The sequence below is a fragment of the Leptopilina heterotoma genome, unplaced genomic scaffold, assembly GCF_015476425.1.
Source record: "Leptopilina heterotoma isolate Lh14 unplaced genomic scaffold, ASM1547642v1 Lhet_100, whole genome shotgun sequence".
NCBI lineage: Eukaryota > Metazoa > Arthropoda > Insecta > Hymenoptera > Figitidae > Leptopilina > Leptopilina heterotoma.
The window spans coordinates 1,068,464-1,089,202 of record NW_025110814.1 but is presented as its reverse complement, the minus strand read 5'-3'; the positions used below and the strand labels follow the sequence as shown (position 1 = coordinate 1,089,202).

At 31.3% G+C, this 20,739-nt stretch overlaps 1 protein-coding gene across 1 annotated transcript; it reads left to right on the top strand.

Annotated features, from left to right (window-relative positions):
- Positions 1-882: 882 nt before the first annotated feature.
- On the top strand, positions 883-11,282 carry LOC122499411 (the record flags this gene model as incomplete). Its single annotated transcript, XM_043607752.1, has 7 exons — positions 883-969; positions 1,084-2,205; positions 2,308-2,565; positions 2,657-2,720; positions 2,819-3,114; positions 4,357-4,377; positions 11,256-11,282. Coding segments are annotated over exons 1-7 (1,821 nt in total), but the record flags the coding sequence as incomplete, so codon positions are not given.
- Positions 11,283-20,739: the final 9,457 nt, after the last annotated feature.

The window sequence follows — 20,739 nt, the reverse complement described above, 5'->3', positions numbered from 1 at the left end:
AATCAATAAAACTTTCAACAAATTCAATGAGCGATAAAGTACCCATAAATAATTAACCTCAAAAAGTTTAAAATAAGTGGAAGCGCTAGTGAAATAAGGAAATTGTTGCTTTTATTTCCTATAGCAATGTGCCATGTTATAAAAGATGCTAATGATGAAGTATGGAAAATGGTGCTAAGATTAAGGGAAATATGTTCGTTTGCATGTGCTCCTGCTTTATCACACGGTCAACTGGCATTATTTAATTCAAGCATCCACGAATATTTACAATTAAGAATAAAATGTTTTCCAAATGTTTCTTTACGACCCAAGCATCATTATATTGCTCATTATCCTGATCTGGTTGAGCAAGTTGGTCCGCTGAAACATTTATGGACTTTACGTTTTGAAAGTGTTCACAGGTTTTATAAAATCCATTTGAAGCATGCAAAAAACTTCAAAAATGCGACCCGAATGTTAGCTGAAAAACGACAACTCTTAGAATCCCTAAATACATTTGAAGATTCATTTGTAATTCTGAACAAAAGTGAAAAATATGATAAAAAAATCTTTAGAAAAATCTGCCCCTTCTCACATTACCAAAATCATTAATGAAAATAAAAGTATGTTTTTTTATGTGGCAACAAGTGTGACCTTCAGAGGAATATGTTATAAACAAAATGATTGCTTATGCATTGGAATGTCAGAACTTGGAAATTTTAATCTATGCAGAATAGAACAAATCTTTGTTAACTATAATAAAGATAAAATAAACTTTTTCGGAAAACAATTTGAAATTATTCAAAATGACGAAATTGGTGTTTTTGAAATATGTAATAATATGAAAAAAGATTGTCAAACTTCAAATCTTTCGCTTTTTTCATACGATAAACTGCTTTCGCCTGATCCATTTCCTGAAATTGTAATCCAAAACCTTTCCTACATTCGTTCCTAAATATGAACCATTTAATCCGGATATATAAAATTATTGTAAGTATAGATTTGAAAAAAGAACTAACAATCTTTCATTTCAATTTTCAATATTATTTTATATTAGTACTTCGCAAAAATAAGAAACAAACTTATTCACTCTTTTTATTTCAGATGCCAAAAGTTTATAAAATTTGGTCTCATAACCGAGCTCTCAACAAGGCTATATGTGTTTCCAATACAGACAACATTTTACATACGGTGATGGAAAAAGGGTCCAATAAATTAAATATTAAAGGCAAGACAATTGTTCTTGAGAAGGATGACACGGAAGTCGATGAAGACGAAATTATGGAAGCATTTCATGACGAAGGCGAAGTGTTCATCATTTTACAGGAGAACGAATTTTGGCAACCCACGAAAAATACAAATATCGAATTGATGACCGATATAATTAACAATGGATTTGAAGAATCTAATAATCATGAAATAAACCAGTTTCGAAATGAGGAAAAACTCGATAACCGCGACAATCAGAAATATAATGTTAAATTCAACACCCAGAATAAAAGTAGTGAAGGACATGCAGATGCGACAGTGAATAATAATAATTTTTCCGAAATCAATGATTTTTCTGTAAATAGAGAAGAGAACGAAACGACAGAAGGCGAAGAGCAAGAAACAAGAAATGAACAACGGAATACAGACGAAGTGGAAGAACCCAGAAATGAAGGACTCAATTCAAATGCTGAAGAAACGGTAGACAATGCACCTCAAAGTATAGAAAACCAATGGCTTAGTTTTAAAATCAGTTGGGAAGCAGTTAGCAAACATAAATTAAAAGAATTAGAAAGTAGTGAAAAATCAAAACGATTAATAGCGTACATGGTGAATGAAGCAGTCGATCAAATGAGAACAATCTCTACCACTATACCGTTCATGGCTTGCAATTTAGTTGCAAAGCAGTTAACGGACAAGTATCCAGCTATCTTTCAAGATAAAAATAGTGAGGGAAAAGTTATGGGTAGTGGATTTGTTACAATTGCGGAAAAGATAAAAAATAGAAATAAAAACTTGTCTAGAATTGATCATCCTAATTTGTCTGCAGCTTTAAGAATCACATCGAAAACAATAAGGAAGAAGCAAAGGGCTGAAGCTGGTTGCTCAAAATGGCAACCACAGCTGAAGCAATCGATTCACGTACTGGAAGGGAAAAGAGTGTTTATGCAAAAGTGGATAGATAAAGAAAATAAAAATAACAGCGACGAAGAAGTATCAGAAGGAAGTGAAAATGAGGCTGAGCACCTATTAAATTTGTTAACTGACCAACAAAAAAAAACAAAGTTGAAACAGATTTCTGTTTAACATATAGTTATCAAAGAAAATTTTTTAATTCAGCCTCCTAGTGCCAATGACATTAACGAAATGTGGCCAATTTTGTTGGAACCGGAATTTTTACTTTGGCAGTATCAAATTTTAATGGGGCATTCGATTGATAATTTGTGTATAAGATTTCAGGAATCGTCCAATAAAATTTTTGCATATGCGCACGCAAATAGATTGACAAATGTAAATGAAATCAGTGACGAAGAAGTTTTGAGGATAATTGGAAACGTTTTTAAAGAAAAAATTGATCTTATATTTTTAAAGTATCCGGTAAGAATACAATTGCTTTAATGATAGAATATTCATTATTAATAAATCCTAAAGTCTAATTTATTCAATAACAAAACTTATTTTTTTGCAGGAAGTAGAATCAGTCTTCGAATTGCAAATTCCTCCAAACGTTTTTGCTTGGGTTGCGTGTGTAGGTATGATATTCAATACTTTACTACAATTAAAAAAGATTTTTTATGAATGTCAATTTATATAAAATATATATATATATATAAATATGTATTCTTTACAGGTAACCAAGATCACTACTCATTCTTTCTTGAAAACAGATTGATTCGAACAGAACTTACATTTATGGAAACACTCAAGCTCTTATTTGCTTCCTATTTTGTTTTTAACAAAAATTTTCCAAAATCTAATTCAATAACATTTGATTTCATTCAACGCTATTTGCTTAGTATTGAGCCAATCAATGGAAACAAAGCATGGAACTCGAGTAAATCTAAGAATTTAGTTGCCAGCTTTGCAAACAAACTGGATCTTTTCCATGTTCCCGCCAATACAGAAGATTTTAATCCTGATACTAATTAATAAAATGTTGACGAAAATATGCAACAAATATTATTGGAACATCAATTAGTTGATGTATGCCTTCTGTTTACGCATGCCAGGTAAATATCTATTTCTTAAAAAAATTAATCGTTTTTTCTATCCTACAAAAAAATTATATGATTCTGAATATGTTTAATGTTTCAGGATGTACAAATTATTGTTGACAAAGAGCAATTGCAGTTCTGCACTTTCCGCTAAAAGTAAGTCTTACTTGTAAAGATTTTTTAGGTTTCATTGATACATCGTTTTTTATTTATATTAAAAAGATGTATTTTAATAATGATTGGCGAAACATTTATTATACTATTTAAAATCTTTAAATTTTAATTTATTACTATATTAATTATGATAATATTCGTAGAAAAATGAATATTTAAAAAATGAAAAAATTAAATTTTTGGAAACTACATTAAAACTGCTATTTAAAGAAATTATATTGAAGTACCGTCAACCGGGGCTATTTTGTGCACCAAATAGCTTTTTTTTATTCAAAGATTTATTTAAATTCAGAATTAAGAGAATAAAGAAAATCAACTTTTGACATATGTTGTGGACATCCTTCTGAAGGTTTCCTATAAATTTTGCAAAGAAAAAAATTTTTTTGTCTTAGTTATAGTCATTGAAAGTCGTAAAAACAATAACTCCCGGGATGGGGCTATTTTGTGCATCGAACTTTGTTTTTCTATAATGTTGCGTAAACAATTTTTTTAATCGTTTCTGTTTCATAAAATCTTTTGTGTATATATTTGAGAGTAAATTAAAAAAAGAATGACCTAGTAAAAATTTTTTTGTAGATATATTATACAAAAAATGTAAAATAAAGCACTAAAATTTTGCTAAAATCTGGATTTACTAAAAATTAACAATCTTTCTTTAAATTGTATATTACGCAGATAGTAAATAAAATTTTTTTCTTTTTTAATATATATTTTATAATAATATACTAATATAATTATAAAATGATCGTTTAAACACTTATAAATAACTTTAAAACATCATTTCAATAGAAGCTTTTTTAATGGTTTTGAATGATATTTTTCAAAAACTTGAAATAAATATTTTTAAGGTTAAATAGATAACAATTTAATATCTAATATGATTTTTAAGTTATTTTAAGAGAAACGAGAAAATAGTTTTAAAACTAATTTGAAAAACTTATAAACATTAATTAATGTTCATTTTTTAAGGTTACGTTGTGCACCGGTAGAGCTTTTAATCGTTTTAATGATTTTAATTAACGTTTTTACAGTTTTTTAACAGAAAAGCAAGACAAAAATGTATAAAAATGATAAACAGAATCTTCTTTACTTACTAAATAAAATATTTATGAAAAATATTTGATTTTTTTAGGTGCACAAAATAGCCCCATGGAATCCTGGTTTTTCAGTTTTTTTCACTTTTCTCTTAAAATAATGAATAAAAAGTTAGCGCATTACGTATGTATCATCACAACACAATTAAAAACAAATATCTAACACAGTTTATGAGACACATTAAAACTCTAGAAGATCTGGTATAATTTTTCCGAACTTTCAAAATTTTTTAAACAAATTTTCCGTTTTTAGGAATATTTTCCTCTTAATTGCCAAAGAATTAAATAATAACATTTAGTGCTCTCTATTGTCATGTAATCAAACTTTCATTTTACAAAATAGCAGATTAAAATAATTCATTTTAATAATTTTTTTCATTAAAAAACTCGCGTGCACAAAATAGCCCCCGGATGCACAAAATAGCCCCAGTTGACGGTATCGAAATATCACAGCTAAAATAATGTTTTCAAAGAAGTATAACTAACGAGTTAAACTTATAAAAAGAAATTTAGTTTTACTAAAAAGTAAAATTAATTTTTATTACTTTTATTATATAAAAAAAATTCCACATATGTTGTATAATAATCTACTATTATATTTTATTTATTTTACAAATAATTTTTACAATTCTACTTTAAAGATATTTCACGACCTCCTAGAATCTAATTAAATTCAATTATATTTCTATTTATTAACTTGGTGAATTCTTATTTTCAGATTGGAACACAAATGGGAAGGATTTTCTCCAAAGTTTCCTACGCTTTTTGTTTTTCTTTATTTATTTCTACTAATTTTAATTTATATTTTATTGAAATAATATAAAATTTCAAAGTCAATTTTATGTAAAAAAAAGTGTATATTATTTTATTAAAATAATATAAAATTTAATAAAAGTTAATTTTTGTGTAAAAAATGTATTTCATATTTTATTCATTAAAAAGAAAAAAAATTAGTATAATTGATAAAAACTATCAAAACAATAAACAGCATTGATATAACCTATAGAAATAGAAATTTGTTACATTCAGGGTAATTCACATTCAGCATTGGTAATTTTACACGCCTCGGGTTTTTTTACTTTGAGGTTATAAAATAACACATAATTTAGGTTATATTACTACGTGGGCGTGGACGTGTAAAATTATTCTGGCATTTTTTACAGTGTAACCTAAATAAATCAAATTTTTATAAATAAATTTAATTTAACTTAACGTAACTTAAATAAACTAAATTTAACATAGCTCAACATAAATAAACCAAATTTAACATAACGTAACCTAATTATACCAAATTTAACCTAACCTAACAAATAAATCAAATTTTACTTAACCTAACCTCAATAAACTAAATGTAACCAAACTGAACCTAACCTAGCCTAATTTATAACTTGCTAAGAATTTAAAAATTATTGCTGGCAAAATGGTAAATTTAATAAGTCAAGTTATTTAATTTAATAATTAAATATTTACTTTCTTTTATTTTAACCCTTTAATGGCCAGTGGTACACATCCCTGGTTAAAAAACCGGACAGATTTCGGACTAATCCGAAATTTGTCTGAAACAGTGCGGTTTATGGTCAGGTTTTTGTCACCCGAAATTAATCCGAATAAATCCGAACTCTATACGGTTTGTGAACAACTAGTAAATCCGGAGTTGGTCCGATGAAGTTCAACATTAATCAGTTAATTTTAACTAGTGAATCCGGAATTAGTCCGAAACAGTACGATTTATTGTGGAGTTTTTCACCCTGAATTAAGTTTAAAATCAATACCGTTTTTTATAACTATTGAATCCGTAATTAGTCCGATTTAGTCCGAAGTTAGTCAGATTATATGCAACTAGTAAATGCAGAAGTAATCCGATTGGTTTAACCAGTGAATCCGCAGCTAATCCGAAACAGTCTGCTTATGGTCAGGTTTTCGTCACTCAGAATTAGTTCGGATAAATCCAAACTCAATAGGTTTGTGTATAACCAGTGAATCCGGAATTAGTGCGATCTAGTCTGAAGTTAGTCTGGTAATACGCAACTTGCAAATAGTCCGATTAAGTCCGGAATTAATCTGGTTATGGTCAGGTATTTGTCATACGAAATTATAATTATAGTTTGAATTTATCTGACCAAAATCATTCCGGATTAAGTCTTTGAATTGGATGGAATATGGATTGTTTTGGACTGTCTGTGGACTGTATACATATATATTTACAAATTCCATATTATTATAAGACTTCTTTTCGGACTAGGGTGTTTTGATCGGATATTATTCGGATTGCCGCTGACTATTACCGGAATCTTTGCATACATATATTTCGGATTGTTTAGTATTTGTTTCGGATTATGCCTTTTAATTGGATTAAATCCGGATTATTTCAGACAATTTTCGGATACTTAGCATAATATAGATTTCGGATTGTTTCGGATTATGTCTTTCAATTGGATTAAATCTCAATCGTTGCAGACAATTTCTGAATTCGTTGCATACAGTTTTCGGATTGTTTCGTACTTGTTTCGGAATAAGATTTTGCAACACTTAATTTCAAATTGTTGCGGACAAATATCGGATTTCTTGCTTACAGAGTTCGGATTGCTTCGGACATTTTACGGATTAAGTTTTTTTAACTAGATTAAATTCGGATTGTTGCGGACTGATTCCGTATTCTTTACATATTGATTTCTGATAATTCCGTACTTATTTTAGAAGAATTCTTCACCGGTCATAAATTCGGATTGTTGCGGACTAATTACGGACTGAATTCGTAGACATTCAGAATTACTCCGGAGTGTTTTCGGATTCAGGTTTTCGTTCGGATTAATATCAGACTAACGCGGATCATTTTCGGACCTTTTTCGTACAATTTTCGGAATAATCCGTAATAATCTGTACGTATTTAATCCGGAATTAGTCCGAATTTTTTACCAAAGATACGTACTACCTACTTTAAAAAATCATAACTTTCTAAAAACTTAACGGATCAACTCCGCTAAGGTCTTATTTTAAAGGTATAAGCGAGAGTAACAAATACATATGAATGCCATATTCCAAAAAACTACTATTTATGAAATACACCTCTTCAAAAAACGCAAGAAATGACAAAAATTAAAAAAAGGTATATAAATTAAAAAAAATTTTTTTTTCGGTTTTCAAAGTAACATATGTTTTAAAATATTGTAAACTTTGTAAAAAAAAAAATAATAACAAAATTTTCTTCAAGGTAAACAAAATTAATTAAAACTACCCCAAAATAACGAAACAATTTAAAAATCTACCGAATTCGCCTAAAATTTGTTACTCGGGGATTTTTGGGGTCGCTGATTGAAAACTTTGATCAACAAGGGGTGGTTATTTGACCTTATGATTGTTTTTTAGAGGATAGTTTACATTTACTATCATTACCTATAGTCATCATAAAAATAATTTTTCGTATTTTCGAAACGTATAGAATCAATGAAAATTATTTTTTTAATTGTTCAAAACTATTGGCAGTATGTAAGAATAATTATGAAATAGGGGTGTGTTCCAAGAGGGGTGTTTAACATTATTATCCATTTTTGTGTCACTTAGAAGCATTTTTTTCATAATTTAGATGCATTTAGAATCTATAGATTTTTTTAAATATTCACAAAATGTATTATCGTCAAGGGGTGGCTATTTGATTTTGAGGGTGGTTTTCAAGTAGTTATTTATAATTATTTTTCATTTTTGAACAACCAGAGAATATTTATAAATAATTTAAAAGCAGACAGGAGCTAAAAAATATTTAATTTATCACTTAGATTAATTATCATTAATTATCATCACCTAACCATATTTTCACATCTTTGATTTCAAGTCCAAATGAAACTGAGAAATGAAAACTCATCTACAAGTGCGTGTCGTTAGTTTAGTGGTTAGAGCGTTAGTCTACAAGTCCATGGGTCGTTGGTTCGATTTCCCTCGTGCTCAATTTTGCTTATTTTAATAGTTTTGCGTTATTTCTTCTACTTTTATCCACGCAATTATAGAATAAAATAAAAAATAAAATAAAAATCTACAATATTTAATAAATAAAAAATTAAAGAAAACAAACAGAATTAAATTCTTTAATTATATTTCTTTAACAAGTAGGGTAAGGTGGGGCAATACTATTCCTGTTTGGATTTTTGAGTCTAAAAAGTGTATTTAAAAAAAAATGCTTAGAATTGTTTAAAAACTTGACTTCTTAGCTACAATTTTTCCATGTATTATTTTGCTGTAACTCGATTCTGTTCCGAACTACAGCGATTTTACGAAACCCTTGTTTTTTGATGTCGAAAAAACGAGGGTCAAAACTATTCCAGCAGCTATTAATGATATAATACTAAAAAAATTAATTTATTAATTGGAGGAGTTTTTCTCTTCCAATTTCTTATCATTCTAACCTAAAAACAAGCACACAAAAAAATACACTGTTTCGTAGTTTTCCCTGTCATCAGTGGGCGAATAGTTTCGCCCCAACCGCACATTTTTTGAAAAAACACTTGTAAAATTTTTGAACAATAGAATATCAAAAATCCATTATGATATTCGAGTTCAGCACTAAATTTGACTTTAGAAATAATTTTTCCGATAATTTTTCCGACCGTTTATCACTATTTACAATGGCAGACTAAATGAGTCAAAACAAGTAAGCGAGCATATCAAAATCACATTTGAGTACCTATCTCCTATGATAGTTGGCGCAAGAAGATCAAATGTGGCGTACAATGTTCATTTCACATGACAAGTATACAGTGTAAAAGGGGCTTTAATCGGATGAATACACTGAAAAAAAATTTAATTGAATCGAATAAAAATAAATTGACTTAATTAAATGGTTTAATTGTCTATTATCCAATAAATATTTATTTGAACCAAGTAAATATTTATTAGATCTGAGTATTTTATTTTATCGTATCAAATAAATATTTATTTGTACCAAATACGAATTACTTAAATAAAATGAATAGAATAATTGGATCCAATAAATATTAATTTAAATTAATTATGAACATTATTTAGTTCAATAATGCATGGTTTTTAATTCAAATAAATATTTATTTGCATCAATAAAATAATTTTTTTGAAGTAACCCAGGCGGAAATTTCCCACTGGCAGGGTACCGCGCCTGTACAGACGTCGGTAAGACTGTACTGGCATGAGTCCGCCTGACGACCGGAGCGGTGCAGGCATTCTACTGGAACCTGACAATGTGTTGTAGTGGCTGCGCGCCTGGCTCGGTACAGATTTGATGCCGCCGAACAACCGGCGTTGTACAGGCATTCGTCCGTCTGGCAACCAGGACGGGCCAAATTATATTCTCTATTGAAAAATAAAATAAAATATTTAATTAACTATGCATGGTGCATGTTAATTAACATTTATTTATAGATCATTTGAAGCATTTTTTACACATTTAACATTTTTTTACACATTAAAATTCTAAACGCTCGCAGTGAGATACGAAGCCCAAGCCTATCCTAATCTACGCACCGAAGTCTAATACGTTAACCACTACGCTATTCGCTCGCTTGCGGATGTAAGCAAAACAACGCCAATATACAATACCACTAAACAAAAACTTATATATAAAGTGAATAATAATTTTTACTCAAGTATTTTTCAATATTTTAGCATTTTATTTATATTATGCAAATAAATATAGTTTTATTATATTTTTTAATCTTCAATGATTTTAATATTTATCTTTATTTTATTATTTGAGAATAATTAGTTGAATACTTCACTTTATAACTATTCGAAATCAATACAAAATTAACCAAAATAAACATTTGTAACTTACTGCATTTCATTTATACTTTTATAACTATTTTAAAAAAAGAGAAAAAGATGAATGTAATTAATTTTGAAGGAAATAATAAATATTAAGTCACATTCACCTTGCATAGTTAATTAAACATTTCTTTTATTTTAATTTTTAATAAAGAATATAATTTGGCCCGCGCTGGTTGCTAGACGGACGAATGCCAGTACAACGCCGGGTGCTTGGCGGGTTAAAACCTGCACTGAGCCGGACGCATTTTGCAATAGAATGCCAGTACGAATGTACTTTCGACCCTTTAAAAATTATTAATACAAAAAATGTTTAAAGCATGATGGATTAAATTTATTATTATTAATTTTTATTATAAAAAATAGCAAAACTTGTCAGATTTTAAAAGATATTTGTGGTAAGATTTTTAAAAGTAAATATATAAAAAAAATTATCCTACACTGAGAAAACTGGAGAGTCAAATTCAGAGGTTAAAAAAGTGTATCTTTCCTTTGCTTATGAAGAGAGTTAAATAGTCCTTATAAAATAAATTTTGAATTGATAATAATGGAAATCTACTTGTATATTCTCTCCCATTATATCTGAGGGTTAAAAGTTGCGCAGAAAATGTGTACGATTTGATGCGCGCGAAATTATTTTTCTGACATTTTATGTATTTAATTTAGGGGTTAGGTTACCATATTTATTCATTTCGCGCCGGATAAGGAAGGGATTTCTCAAGGTAGTTAATTTGTCCCTCTGTTATAAACTCGATTTTCCCTCCAAGAGAAATGGCAAGAATATCTGTCAATGGTGTATTTGAACATTTAGATTGTTATCCAATAGCTAACTCTCAAATATCAACGATTTGTCCCTCCAGATGTTTAGTCCAATACTCCAGTTTTCTCAGTGTATATAAAAATAAAACTAATTTGAAAACTAGTAACAATTACTATATTCTATACTTATTCTTATTAACGAATTAATAATTTTTAATTTACTTATTTATTGATTTATTCCGTAAACTGGGGCTATTAGGAACAGATTTCAACTTTAAAGTCTTGCAACTTTTTTGTGTATTGAAATATTGCCTTAATTTTTTGTTTCTTTTCTTGATCTTGGCGAGCACATTAAAGGGTTAAATAATTGTCTTGATCAAAGCTGGAATTTTAAGCAAAAAAGACGAAAAAGACGCATTTTTTCGAAATTACAAAATGGGGCTATTAGGAACAAGGCGGTACAAACCGTTGGTAAACGTATTTAAAGTTAAAGAAGTTATTTTTTATTGCTCGAAAGTAAACACAGAATATAAAACAAATGTAAAAACAAAACTAAAAGAGCGAATGTGTGTTTTAAACGTTGCTGTATCATCAGTTGAGGTCGATGATGGAATCACTGGTCATTTTTTGTGACTTGTCGGTACCAACACTCTTTTACAATTTCGAATCATCTTTGAACACTAAAAACCAAATTAGGTGATAAAAAACAAAAGAAATTACGAAAAACTTACGTTCTGACAACACACTATAACAATTCGGAAGAAATAATTGTGTTCCTTATATACTCGCCATTTGTGAATTTTGGTTTTTGTTTCTAAAATCTTACTGTAAATACAAAATAAATGTATTTATTACTTAGTGAACTCAATAAAGTTTCCAATAAGAAATCCTACACTGTAAAAAAAGGGAGTTAAATTTTGACTCCCCAGGGGAGTCTATAAAAGTCGCACCCATTGGGGAGTTAATGCCAAGGGAGTTAAATAAAGAGAGTTAAAATTTAACACCCAAATGCTAACTCCCCATGGAAAAAATAACTCGCGCGGGTGTTGAATGAAGGGAGTTAGAAATTAACTCTCTTTTGGAGTTGATTTTTAACTCGAAAAATTTAACTCCCAACTCCCGAGTCCGTTAACTCCCTAAATTTTTTACAGTGTATTAATAAAAAACAATCACTTTGAGAAGTTAAAAATGAAACAACATACCTTAGCAATCAAATGTTTTCCACGTTTGAAACTTCACTAAAACACATTAAGTCACCGACAGATTAGCTCAGTCGGATAGATGCCTCGCTTGGCGGTCGTTCAAGGACCAAGGGTATAAGTACCCTTGGTTCGCGCCCATTTGGCTTGGTATTTTTCCGGCACGTGAGATAATCTGAGCGGGAGGTTTGACGTCGAGGTATAATGATTTGCACCGTCGATTATTGTCCGGTACACACCATTAGAACTCGACTGTCGATAAACCGGTTGTACTCAGGATAGGTTTTCTACAGTTTCCCTCTTCTCTGTCGAGAAAACCCATTGACGGTTGGTCCAGGCGGAATGCGAGTACTCCTAATAAAAGTCGGCTGTAGACGCAAATTAGGTTAATATATAGAAAATTTCATAAGTAGAATGGTTATGCTTAATCCAAAAAGTATTTCTCGGGGACTTTTGTCGAAGTTCGTAAGGCCAATAGGGCAGGAGTATAAACAATAAAAAAAACACACATTAAGTCACTTACAAGCTACTATTGTTCACAAAATAATTAATAATCACAATTATTGCATTGAAAAGTGTTGCCAGTTACCGCAGCAACAATTTTTCAAAAGCAAGTAACACAATTTATCGATAAACGGCGCCGATAGCATCAACTCCACCCGAAAACAGAATTTTGTTCTTAATAGCCCCGGTGTTTCTAATAGCCCCAGCTTACGGTTATAAATAAATAAAAAAGTAAGTAATATTGAATAAATCAAAACAAATTTATTTAATATTACTTATTTGTTTAGTTATTTATAATTTATTTATAGTAAATCAATAAATAAGTAAGTAAATTAAATTAATTAATATATTAATAATAGAAATAAACTATATAGTCCTCAGTCGGTAGAATGCCTGTACCACTTGGGTCGTTAGACGGACGAATGCCAGTGCAACGCCGGTTGCGAGGTGGTATAAATTTTTATCTGGCGGTCGGATAAAATCTTGTACCGCGCCTGTACTGCCGACAGTAGAAAGACTGTACCGAAAGTCGAATCAGACTTTGTACCGCGTCAGCAGACATTCTCATCCGAATCGGTACAGGCTGTCTGCACTGGCATTGACTCTCCAATTCAACCGGCGCGGATTCTATACTCTGTCCAACGAGAGAATAACCTCGATCGCGCAGTTTTTTTTTGCTTTTGGGGCGTTGAAAAACTTGAAAATGGCATCTCACTATTTTTTTCGCTAGAAAATAGCCAATGACAATCTTCTCAATCTCAGACTTTCCCGTTCGAACTCGGGCCCACACGACCCAAAGGGTAATTTATGACCTTCATACCTGAATGGGACTTTCAAATGGTAATGATTTTATATAAAGTGATACAGGTCACTAAATGGTAGGAAAAAAAACAAAACATTATTTTTCGTTCCCGTATTTTCTTGGCCGAGCCAATGTTTACTATCTTAAAGGAAAATTGTAATATCTTTTTTTTTTAGTTTCTTTTTAGATATCCTTTTGCAGTAATTTGTTTAAACCAAGCGTTTTTCGAAGCAATACTAGTAATTAACAATTTTAAATGTATTTTAGCGTATAATGATAAAGGGTTATTAGGTTATATTTTAATATGTATATTTTACACTATGTATTATATATATTATATATATATATATAGTTTAATATATAACATTTTATAATCTAATAATACCGTACATTATGACTTAGTTATTATTTTAGTTTTAATTAAAAGTTAAGTAAATTTAGTAAATTAGGAAAGGCTGAGTAATTTTATTTTTTAATTTTATTTTAAGAGAATTCTTTGAGATATAGGAAAAACTCGCGAGAAGACGCGCGACTTTGTCTCTGGCCCAAGCGAAACGAGTGAACCGTACGCGCATCGTTTTGAGTCAGAGATAGGAAGCGCAGACGCGAGCTGCCCTCTCTCTTAGAGAAGTTCTCCCACTGTACGTTTTGGGAAATGGCGATCGAGGGAGCTCGATGCACTGGACCAAAACGTCAGTTCTGTCCTGAGCTCACCTAGAGGTTGGTCTTCCTCCTCCGCTCAGCCTAACCACTACGTTATACTTATACTAAAATTCACAAAATTGTACTTAGAAAATTTTCACCCAAAATTGGACTTAGAAAATTTTCCGGGAAATTTGGACTTAGAAAATTTTCGAAGAAATTTGGACTTAGAAAATTTTCGAAGAAATTTGGACTTAGAATATTTTCGTCCAATTTTGAACTTATAATATTTTCACCCAATTTTGAACTTAGAATTAGAGTTGCATTCGAGCGAGAAATTACGATAAATAACCTAATCGATCCATACACTCGTTCAATTGTCATAATTTTATCGTATCGTCTCGTACCGTTTCAACAATCGCTCGTAAGAACGATCGAGCCTGAGAAATTTCCATTGTAAATGTTAAAATCTTCTAACGACATTTGTTTTAACCTTCCTATTTGACATTTATTATTATATGTACAAAATTTTTAATATTAATACAATTTTGCAGTTTAGAATTGGATTTTTTTGGTGATAAATGAATTAATAACCTATTTATTGAAAATATACAATAAACTTTAAGAAATTAAATGTAAAAAAAAACCTTTCTAACAAGAAAGTGTTTATAAATATAAAAATTATTTATTTACTTTTATAATGTAAATTAATTAAGTATATTTTTTAGTATTACTAAAATTTAATTTATTAATTGCAAAAATAGTGTATATAAAAATATAATAAAAATTATAATAAAATAACAATTATATTTAATTAAATTGGTATATGATTCTAATCAACACTTATGTTGCAGCAAGTGTAATAATTTAATAATATTTGATTTTTGAATAATTGTCGGATATTTCATTTTGATTAAGCGATTATATTGAAAAAAATAATAATAATTCATGCAGCAGAATTTTCAAATATAAACAACTTTATTATAAATTGACAAATAGGAGCCAGAACATTGCTCGAAACATTTTCGTTTAACTCTTTTCAATCAATGAATCAATTTTCAAAGTAAGAGAACAATTATTCCACGAATTAAGACTCATTAACTGGGTAATAGAATTATTTGATAAACGGTTCCTGTGCTTTCTAATGACAAGAGAACTGCGTGAAAATAGTCTTTCCGATGGAACTGATGTCGCACTTGTACATAAAAAGTCTCGAGACATTCTTGCAAGGTTTGGTAAGATTGTTGCATGTTTTTTCCACCATTCGAGGATGTCGGTATTTTTTCCAGCTCGTTTTTGAGAACAATAATAATCAATTTCCCATTTCCATTCAGGAGATTTCGAATTTTTTGGAATAGAAAAAACATCCTCTGATTCAGAATCTGACAAGAACAGAATGTCCATATCAAATTTGTCTTCAGTTTCTAAATTAGATTTATGAACTTTTGAAACTTCTTCTTCTCGCTCAAGAGTTACCTATTATTAATACATGAATTAATAAAAATTATTTTTTAAATTATTAAAAGTTACTAAAGGTGATATAAATTTTGTTGTTCAAGGATAAAATAAAAATAAAAACTTGAATTATATTTCTATAGCTAAAATAAATAGTTAAAGCAGTTAATTTTAAAAAAGTAAAACATTTAATAAAAAATGAAATTTTAAGAAAATAAACAATGTTTTATGTAAGTTATTTAAATGAAAATATTATTATTATTTATTATTTTATATTATTATTTTATATTATTATAAATTAATATTATTATTAATTATTTATTATATTTTAAATTAAAAATTTAAATTAAACTACTAAATCGAAATAAACTATATTTTTTTATTTAAGGTTAATTGTTTATCTACGTATAAAGTTAATATTCAAAAATACCTTTGTTTGGTAATATTGCGATTTATAAATCTGTTCAAATATTTTGATCGAGTTTTTAGCCATTTCTTTACCCCATTCTGTCAATTGAAATGTTTCAATTTTATGTCGAGGGTCTAAAATGAGAACAACGCAATATACCCAATGAAATTTTCTATAATGTTTTAAAAGTTTTTCAATAGCTGCTTCTAGAGCATCTAACAGAATTTCTTCTACATGCGTTCTGCCATCTTTCAAAATCAGGATATTTTTCGCAGCTTCAAGTTTATCTAGCAGTAAATTAAATCCTATAATTACTGAAGGCAGGGTTATGTACTTTTCCCCACTCAACTTAATCGACAAAACATTAAAATATTCTAAAAATTTTGACGCTTCTTCTAAAATTTCCCACTCTTTAGCAGAAAGCACGAATTTTTGCAAATCGGAGTTGTTCTCACACAGCATATTTAGTGCTGGTTTCATTCTGAAAGCTAACGTTAGCATATTATAGGTAGAATTCCATCGGGTCGTTAAATCAATGTTTGGAGCTAGAAATTTAACATTGCATACAGTGCAACAAGAACTTAATTTATTACTCCTTTGCTCCGAATTCTTCAGAAGACTAAATAAGGATCTAAGTTTAGAGAGAGGAGAAGTTCTTCCCAAATCTTCAGAGTAAAACTCTTCATCATTTTCGGTGTTTTCGTCGTCAGTTTCATTTTCCTCACAGTCAATATTTTCGTCAGTTTCATTTATTTCATCAATTCGGAGAATTTTCAAATAATCTTGAACAGCCAGGTTTAAAATGTGTGCCAAGCAACGATAATGTTGTTCACTGGCATTAAAATTGATCATAATTTTGGACAATTCTTGCATAAATGTAGTATTTGCCGCAGCGTTATCTACGGTGATCCCTTGTACTTTATTCTGTAAGCAATATTTACAAAGAACACTGTAGAATAATTCCGCTATATCGCGTCCAGTGTGATTTCCATTGGAAGAAAGAAAATCGATGACTAAAGAATGCAAAATCCAATCGTTATCAATAAAATGAGCCGTAATGCCATAGTACGATTTATGAGCCAGCGACGTCCAACCATCTATGGTGAAAGAAATTTTTGACGAATTCTCAAGCAAGATTTTCATAACCACCTCTTGTTTTTCTTTAAATCGTTTTTCGCATTGTGACTTCAAAAAGGAGCGTAATGGTAAGGTAACTTCTGGTTTTAAATAATGGAAAACATCCTGAGTCTTCTGATCTTCAAAAAACGAGAATGGCAAAAATTTCGATGTCATCCAATCGACAACCATACCATCAAATTTGCCTTGATCGAACGTCTAATTAAAAAAAATTAATTTTTAATTACAAATTCTTATTTTACTATCAGAAGATTGTCAATTATTATTAATTATGCTCAAAAATATTTTTAAAATACTTCAAAATACTTCAAAAAACCTATTAAAATTTAATTATGAAACACAGTAATTTTAAATTTAATCTCATGATAAAAAAACATCAAGAAAAAAAGAAAATAAAAAAATTCGGAGAAAGATGAAAATTTTTTGAAGATTTGAACTAAAATTGAAAAAGAAAATAATTTTTTTATTATTTATTTAAAAATTATAAATTACTTGATTCGAAATATTATCAGAAGGATAAGTTTCTGAATATTCCTTTGAATTGTTATTTCTAAGATGACGTTTCAAACCAGACGTGTTCGAGTCTTTCATTTTAATAACCACTGGTTTTTCTTTACACAATCTACATGTACCATATTTCATACCATTGTTAATAGTGTAGTTGAATGAGTTATCTAATGATAAACCACCATTTTTACGTTTTCCTCGATTTAAAAACACAAGCCTCACCAACATTTTGCCCGTCACTAAAAATATGTAAATTTAAGAAATGAATAAATAATATAAATAAATAATTAAATTAAATAAATTTCTAATTTAAGAACTTTTTATTTGCTTCAGCAATTTGTGTAGTTGAATCTTGATCTCCTGCAATTTCCATTTTTCAAAATTGTTTCAAATGAAATATTTATTAAGTAAACATTAAAAAATTCACATGACAGAAGTTATCGCTTGTTATTACGGGACGATACGATACGATTATAAACAAAAGACTAATCGAGTAAAGAGATCGTAAAATTTTTTGGTAATCGAGTGAAGTCGAACGAGAATAACGATTTTCTCGGATCGTATGCAACTCTACTTAGAATATTTTCGTCCAATTTTGAACTTAAAATATTTTCGTCCTTAGGAACTTAGAATATTTTCCCGAGCTCCGATACTTAAATTTCTTCATTGACTTGTACTTTTAAAATAAACTGTCTTTGAAATTTTACATGCCTTTGACTCGATTCAATTCATTTATTTGCATGCACCCCCCCCCCCCGCCGTCTTTGAACATAGCATAGTATTGAGTTAGATATCCTCTCAATACCAGTGCACTATATTTCATTGAGCTGGTTATCCTCTGAATATTAGAGTAACACCGAACTGGTTATCCTCTCGACATCCACACATCACCACCGAGTTGGTTATCCTCTCGGACACACAACATCATACGTTGAGTTGGTTATCCTCTCGACATCCACACATAACAACCGAGTTGGCTATCCTCTCGGACGCACAACATCATACGTTGAGTTGGTTATCCTCTCGACATCCACACATAACAACCAAGTTGGCTATCCTCTCGGACACACAACATCATACGTTGAGTTGGTTATCCTCTCGACATCCACACATAACAACCGAGTTGGTTATCCTCTCGGACACACAACATCATACGTTGAGTTGGTTATCCTCTCGACATCCACACATACCAACCGAGTTGGTTATCCTCTCGGACGCACAACATCATACGTTGAGTTGGTTATCCTCTCGACATCCACACATAACAACCGAGTTGGTTATCCTCTCGGACACACAACATCATACGTTGAGTTGGTTATCCTCTCGACATCCACACATAACAACCGAGTTGGCTATCCTCTCGGACACACAACATCATACGTTGAGTTGGTTATCCTCTCGACATCCACACATACCAACCGAGTTGGTTATCCTCTCGGACACACTACATCGTACGTTGAGTTGGTTATCCTCTCGACATCCACACATACCAACCGAGTTGGTTATCCTCTCGGACACACTACATCGTACGTTGAGTTGGTTATCCTCTCGACATCCACACATAACAACCGAGTTGGTTATCCTCTCGGACACACAACATCATACGTTGAGTTGGTTATCCTCTCGACATCCACACATACCAACCGAGTTGGCTATCCTCTCGGACGCACAACATCATACGTTGAGTTGGTTATCCTCTCGACATCCACACATAACAACCAAGTTGGCTATCCTCTCGGACACACAACATCATACGTTGAGTTGGTTATCCTCTCGACATCCACACATAACAACCGAGTTGGTTATCCTCTCGGACACACAACATCATACGTTGAGTTGGTTATCCTCTCGACATCCACACATACCAACCGAGTTGGTTATCCTCTCGGACGCACAACATCATACGTTGAGTTGGTTATCCTCTCGACATCCACACATAACAACCGAGTTGGTTATCCTCTCGGACACACAACATCATACGTTGAGTTGGTTATCCTCTCGACATCCACACATAACAACCGAGTTGGCTATCCTCTCGGACACACAACATCATACGTTGAGTTGGTTATCCTCTCGACATCCACACATACCAACCGAGTTGGTTATCCTCTCGGACACACTACATCGTACGTTGAGTTGGTTATCCTCTCGACATCCACACATACCAACCGAGTTGGTTATCCTCTCGGACACACTACATCGTACGTTGAGTTGGTTATCCTCTCAATACACCAACACTTTTCATCGAGCTGGTTATCCTCTCGATATCCACACACATCAACCAAGTTGGTTATCCTCTTGGGCTTACTACACTATGCTTCGAGTTGGATATTCTCTCAACACAACAACAATCAACGTCGAGCTGGTTATCCTCTCGACATCACTCCGTTATCAAGTAGATCAATTAAGCGCTTATTAGTAACTCTCTTTTCAACTCATCGAACCTTTGTTTACCGACAATCTCAATTGTCCATCTCTGAGCCAGTTAATCTCCCCCCTACAATTTGACTGGTATCAACTGGCGCCCAACGTGGGGCTCGACATTGCTTTTCTAGCTTTTGGTTCTGATGGATGTCAGAACGAATTCACACACCTGATGTCTCCTTCTCCCAGCCGAGCTAACCAACAAACGCCCATAACCTCTGATCCAGAAAAGAGGACCTTAAGGAACTTACCAAGTCGTCGAGCGAACGGACTTTTCCGCTCGCCGCCACTCATCAGACACGCTTCAGAGCAGCGTCTGAGTTCGGGAGTTCGTCCAAGCCGACGAGAATCTATTGCCAAGGGGCTAGATAATCTCACGGAGATCGAAATACCTCCTTTCAATCCGCCCTTAGGACCTCCAGTTCAACACAGTCCTCCTACGACTAACCAAAGTATACGTAGCGATCTTTCCGCGTCGGCATCTTCGATTAGAGTATCTCCACTTCAAGGGGGAAGCTCTCAAGAAACTATCACGACTTCCCCTTCAAGAAACACTTCCGGGAGTGGTCAAGAAAACCCGGTGGCGCCCAGTCCTTCAAACAGCTTCATCTTAAACATGGCGACTTCCGGTCCGCCTATCACCTCCTCTCCACCTACTACATCG